The sequence below is a fragment of the Propithecus coquereli genome, unplaced genomic scaffold (assembly GCF_000956105.1).
Source record: "Propithecus coquereli isolate 6110/MARCELLA unplaced genomic scaffold, Pcoq_1.0 Scaffold38, whole genome shotgun sequence".
Classification (NCBI taxonomy): domain Eukaryota; kingdom Metazoa; phylum Chordata; class Mammalia; order Primates; family Indriidae; genus Propithecus; species Propithecus coquereli.
In genome coordinates, this window is record NW_012149507.1 from 272,918 (window position 1) to 279,381 (window position 6,464).

The following is a 6,464-nucleotide window of genomic DNA, read 5'->3' on the forward strand; positions in this document are numbered from 1 at the left end:
CCTCCGCAATATTCAACCCTTATGCTGGAACCATACCAAATTAGTCCCTGACTGCCAAATACAACACACGCTTTACCGTTTCTGTGCTTTCACCCAGTACCTCACTTAAAACCGAATCTATGTGACTTTGTAATTCTTGGAAACACTATGTGATATTGTAATTTTCAGAGACAAAACATCTTCTGTGTAGCATTTATTGTACGCTGCATAATCAGACCCAGGAGCTCAGATTTAAGGAAGGGAGAAACCTCATATTTTTTGACGGATGATTACACACCAGGCCCTATTCTGGATGACTTCATTCAATACCCACAGCAACCTGACAAGTAATTATTTTCTGTAATTTACAGATGCAGCAATTGAAGCTCAGAAAGTTTGACTGCATGGCTAACAGATGGCCATGCAGGAATTCAAATCTCAAGGGCCTGGTCTTTCTGTAAACCCTTCTGCCTTTTAATGATTATAAAACTGTCTAAATCATGTCTCCCAGACTGAGATATAAAAGTATGTAAATAGGTGACTGTTTACCATCAAACTTAACATGTCACCGAGCATTGTCAGGAAATAGAAGATCTATGTATGATCACATTTGATTATGCATCTCTGTTCTGCTGTCTCTTTATTGGCCTCATATCTTAGTCCATTCACATTCAACTCCTTCCACCTACTTTCCAACAGAGCGATGAAGGCAGGTATGTATTCCACAGGGAAGAGAGATGTGGGCAGTTCTCTGAAAAATGCTTTCAACATGACTGCAGCTTCTCTATGGCACATTTTGTCCCATTTAAATTTATCGGCATTAAACTTGGCATCCAGTTCTTCACGGTATTGCTGCAAATCAAGGAAAACAGTCAATATTCAATGAGTTTTCACCACCTCACCCCCTTTCCCCTTTGAAAACTATCATTGCATGAACTATTTTTGTAAATAGACTGATAGGGCAGTATCTACAGAATTACTTTCTTCAACATGCTTCAGGGGACTGAAAGAGCTATGTGCGAACAAATTTTTTTTTAAGTGATTTTCTAAAATATTTTTAGAATAATGTTAATCTTGAAATAATTTTCTAATTCTACACAAATATAAAAGTTCTCCACTCAGATCACAGTTTCCTTTCGGTGGTTTTGGCAGAATACCACTATTCCCACATGATAAACGCACTGCTAGCTTTTGACAAAGCCTCTGCTCCCTTTTTTTTTTCATAATCCCTTCTGCTGTCCTCTCTTCTATTTATAAATTAGATCAGCAAGCCTTGCGTCTCAGCTAGTTCGCATGCAGTGGGGAATAATCCCAATCAAGTAACCCTGACCTCACTGCAACGTGCAGACCGGCGACATCTTCCTGGAGCAGTGACAACAAAGTTTTATTCTGGGACACACACATGTCTCCCACATGCTTGCACACTTGCCCAGTCCTTCATGAGGCTTGGAACACTGTGCAAATACTTTTTAAAAAAAAAATCACTACGCCTCCCCGTAAGTTCTACTTGGCTTACATTATTAATTCATCTGATTATCAATGCCACCCATGCTCCCTGTTTCTTTGTCAAAGTCAAAGTCATTTCCTACTGCTCCTTTGAACTACGAGGTTTACCGATAATACCAGGCAGTTATAGTCAGTCCCCAGACTGACACTAACTGCTCCACAAAGGGTAACTCTGAAAACCCTCAGTTTCTTTAAGACCTCAAGTTTATTCTCATGGGAAGCCTAATTCTTCTGGCCTTGAGCTCGCATAGCCAGAGTCCGTTTGTACGTCTGACCTTTTCCTAACAAGGATTAGTTCATTAACCAGCCACACGTAAATGCTCTAGTGGCTCCCAGAGCCTGCCAGACGGTGGTCCCTGGCAGGATAAGTTTCTTCTGGAGATGCGTGTGGTTCTGATCCACCCTCTGGCCCCTACAGATGACATCAAAAGGAGATTTTTCTTATTATTCTGGAGAAGCTTTCAATCTTACAGGAATATGACAGCTAATCGAGCAATCCTTTGCTGATAAACACACTTTATGAAGCCTTAAGCATACATAGAAAGCCCTGCCTAGAACAAAAGAGATTCGGCACCAGATCGGGCTCTGGGCATGAGATCCATTCCTTGCCCTCAGGCATCTCGTAGTCTAGTGGATGGGACTATTTAATGATGGATAATACTAATTCAGAGTGCAAAGGCTATAAGGTCAATCACCGGTGCTGTGAGGCCATGACAGAGGCGGATCACATTCGGCTTGGGCCAAGACTTGAGGACTACAGAGGAGCCTGCCAGGGAAGCGGAGAGAGAAGGGTATCCTGGAGAGAGGAAAGTGCTCACACAGTGACAGAAAAGCAGGAGAGCCAGTGTGTCTGCAGAGCTCAAGGTCAGTCTTGCTAGAGCATCTAGGGCAAGGAGCAGGGCTAGAGAGCAGCAGAGCCAGTCCTAGGGACCACACTGCACCCTGTAGGCACTGAGGCCACTTGGAACCCCTCTAAGCAAGGCAATGACTATGGGAGATTTATCCTTCCCGACAGCCAGATGAAAACATCATCTGGGGGAGTGTGAAGATTAGCACGGGCGGGGGGCAGGTGAGAGGCACCGAAGGCGTCTGGTGATGGATAAGCAGGTGCAGGGCAGAAAGGAGAGGAGGCGTTTAGAGATGCTGGGGAGGAAACATTGTCAAGAATTGGCAATGGATTGAATATAAGACCCAGGGAGAAAGAATCACCCAAAATGATTCTCCAATTGCAACGGGCAGATGGAAGTGCCATTAACAGGAAACACAGGAGGAACTGCCCAACGTTTTCTATCAACTGCCCGGCACCACTGCAGCCAAGCAAAGGGGACACAGCCCTCCAAACTCGCAGGAAGCACTGGCAGGAGCAGAATTCAAACTCGTTCCCCACATACCTCTGCCAAAGGAATCTGTCTGAATCACGAATGTGACCGTCCTTCTAACCTGGGAGTGGTTCCCCATCACCTAAGGGACAACGCGGCGCCAGAACCAAGGGCCTTTGTCCCCACTCCACACCTGACTAGTGGTGTGGCCTGTGCCTCAACCTTCTCACTGTACAACGGGGGATGTTAAAACGACCCTTTCTGAGATTAAATCGATATTATCATGTAAAGCTCACAGAGCAGGGCCTGCCCACAGGCAGCACTCAATAAATGCCTGTCTGTCCCCTCTGCCCAGTCTATTCTAACCCGCGGTGTCACTACTATGGGAACCCCATGCATATGTGCTGTGACTGCTTGGGCAATAATACCACGTCATCGTGTCTGGATGGCTGGTATGAAACAACACGGAAAGAAAGAATGTCCTCTTTTGGTTTTGAGCTGAGCTAACATTTCACCAGTGGTTTTAAACGTGAAACCATGTAAACCAGGTATGAATTTACCTTGTCAAAGACAGGGAGCACTTACAGGTTAAAAAAGTCATGTTTTTCTGTCTATTGTTAATGAGAATACTAAGTGAGAGTCAGAAGTCGTGTCATTAAATCTCCTGTGAGCAAAAATGCAGCCTGCTTCAATTTTGGAGGTAGTTTTATACACATGCAAATGACCTACCTTCCAATCTCTAACAACAGTTCAGGCAGCGAAACCAACAAGCCAGGTAATGTCATGACAAAACAGTTAGAGCAGCCTCAGAATGATGGAAACTAGTCAAAAAAGAAAACCCTGCATGTCAGTCGGCCTCCTTCCATAAAATACATTCCCTAGTGTTTGGCTCAAATTTCTGTCATTTTTGAAGAGAAAATCATTGGAAACATTAAAGCATTAAATTGATTCCAAATGAGCTGAGGCCTCAAACGCGGGACTTGGCCTTGCAGTTGTGCGTTCTGTTTGGCTAAAACCGGCTGCTTCCTCTCGGGGCCGCTTCCTGTCTGTCTCACCGAGCGTGTAAAGCACAGAGCCAGGCCGGGCTGTTCCAATAATGATAACAGTGAAGTCACAGTGCTGCTGTCATCAACTTGGCACAATTTGAGGATAATTATAGTGGAATTTTTAGTAGTCCAGCAGATGAGTTACCAAAAAAAAGGTAGTTTAAAGTTTGAATAAAGAAGAGAAATAAAGGCCCCTTTAATACCTCACGTTATAATGCCTCTCTGCCTGCCATATTTCACTGGCTGGATTTCTTTCATGTTAGCTTTCTTGGAGCTCAAACCATGAAAACATCTGGATTACATTTTCAGACTAATAAGCAATGGAATAAATAGGCTGAAACTACAGAAAACTGATTAGGGGAGGAAGGGACTTTGACCTAAATATGGCTCAGGAATGCATGTGCCTATAAGAACATTTTGAAGGAATTACGAGCCTTTGATATGCATTTTCCAGTCAAAGATTAGCTAAAGAAAAGTAACTTTTGCTATGATGTTAAACGTTGTGCCCACAAGAAATGTTCTGTAATGTTTTCTCCTTTCGATGATTTAGAAAAAGTGATTTTAAATCATATCCATTATACTTTTCACATATCCGTGCATACACACACACACACACACACACACACACACACACACACACACACACGAACCAGTAAGAATATGTTCAAATACAGCTTCCTAATTTTGGAGGAAGGTTTCAAAAGACAGAATCTGATTCTGTTTAGGAAATTCATTTCTTTGACTTCACTTTTATTCTCTGACTGTACAGATATAACCAAAGATTTGACCAAAATAAGTGATGGCTTTCATCCTTGGATATGGTATATATTTGTTCAGAACCAAACAGGAAAAACCGAGACAAAAAGCTGATTCAGTTTGGAAAGTATAAGCCTTAAGGAGCCATTCCCCTGCCTTCCAGATGAACTTGTGCCAGCATTTAGCCAACTCTGCTCTCTGCTAAGTCACAACTCCCCAGCGTGCCCTAATCCCCGATGTCACTGGGAACGCCCTGGTGGCTGCTCTGATCGCCCCCCAAAAGAGGACTTGACGTTCATCTGCAGAAAAGCCCAGGTAGCCGACTCTCCCAGCTGTCAGCCACTTCTGGAGCTGTCTCCTCCTTGCTCTTGGCAGGAAGCCGAGGAGTGAGGTGGGAGCTGCGGCCTGGCCCATCTCGCCGGCGCAGGGGTCCTCTACCAGAAGGAACCGTCAGACTCGCACCCTGGCCTGAGGCTCACCCTGCCCAGTCCTGCTTCCTTCCCTTATGTATCTCGCAATCACGGTCCCCATGACCCCTTCCCGCTGCTCATCTGTCTCAGCGTCTGCTTTCTGCAGGATCCGACAGACACAGCCTATTTATCCTCAGTTTCCACTGAGAAAACCATCCCATCACACTGCTATATAAAAACCCCGAGACTTCTGATACAAACGGAATTTCCCAAAACACGTACCAAAATGAATGAATGAAGAGATGCTTTTCTGCCTCTATGCATTTCCCTTTAATAGTTCTAAACACGACCAGATTCCTTTTTCCCTCACCCTGAGACCGTTTTCTCAGGGATTCAGGCTTAATGTCCACCAGCCAGGGAGTGATTCGACAGCGGGCGCAGACTCTCCGTGGTGTGCGCCCCCAGCAGACAGTCCGCCGCCTCACAGAAGGAAGAAGGCCAAGCGAAAGGGTTCGCATTACACGGTGGTTTTATGTGTGGATGCTAACCGTACCGTAAATGGAATCGGGGTTTAGAACTGCTGAGTGGGTGTTGCAGCGGTTACGGCCATCACTGCACATTCCTGTAGGAGCTTTCACTGAAGGAGAGCCACGGACGCTTCTAAGGCTAAAGCAACTGACGTTGGAAGAAGGGCTTATGTGCTATTGGCTTAGTGAATTCGGACAGAACACAACAAACTAAGTATTTGAGCCCCCAAACAGGGATGGGACATCTCAACTTTTCCAAACTAAAGGCAAGCAGCCACTTTTGATGGCGAATTGATATGTTGTTTCATTGTTGTTGGTTTTTTATTGTTGTTGTTTTAATTTAAGCAACTTTGGATCATGGAACAAATATTTAACCATAGGTACCAAGGAATATTAGGTAGGACTAAGTGATAGTATCAGATAAACAACAACAAAGACCTAGATACCTGACGCTCATATGGACTGGTTCAGACTAGCTCAGGACTCAACTAGGAAGAGAGAAAACATTCAGTACCTTGACTTTGGCAGTACATCCCGAAAGTCGAAAAATTCCTTCCGATTCCAGACCCGATTCCTCAACTTTCTCAAAAAACTAGAAAGCAATAATATATTACAAAAATAAGTACCTCCATAGGATTACAAACATCTGAAATAACAATGATGACATCAATCAGTAAACTGCCATGTACACGTGCCTGGCACTTGCATGCTTTGTTAAAGGTTCACAACCACCCTATGAGGTCAACATTATCCTCCAATTTGCAACGAGCAAACAGAGATTTAGGGCAGCGATATAACTTTCCCAAGATCAACCTCGAAAGTAACAGCACTGACTCTCTGAAGCTTGTGTTCTTAACCACTATGACATGCTGTCACTTAATAATCTTAAGATCTGATTACTGTATCTCTTTTTTTTTTTTT

The 6,464-nt window shown here is 44.0% G+C and overlaps 1 protein-coding gene across 1 annotated transcript in view; it reads right to left on the reverse strand.

The window, feature by feature from the left end:
- Positions 1–6,464, reverse strand: part of ARHGAP28 (Rho GTPase activating protein 28) — a 180,298-nt gene that overhangs the window by 28,263 nt on the left and 145,571 nt on the right. Inside the window, exons 10-11 of the mRNA XM_012652101.1 lie at positions 6,058–6,135; positions 669–831 (exon numbers count right to left, since the gene is read on the reverse strand). Of these exons, the coding sequence (XP_012507555.1) occupies positions 669–831; positions 6,058–6,135 (241 nt within the window). The remainder of the gene's footprint in view (positions 1–668; positions 832–6,057; positions 6,136–6,464) is intronic.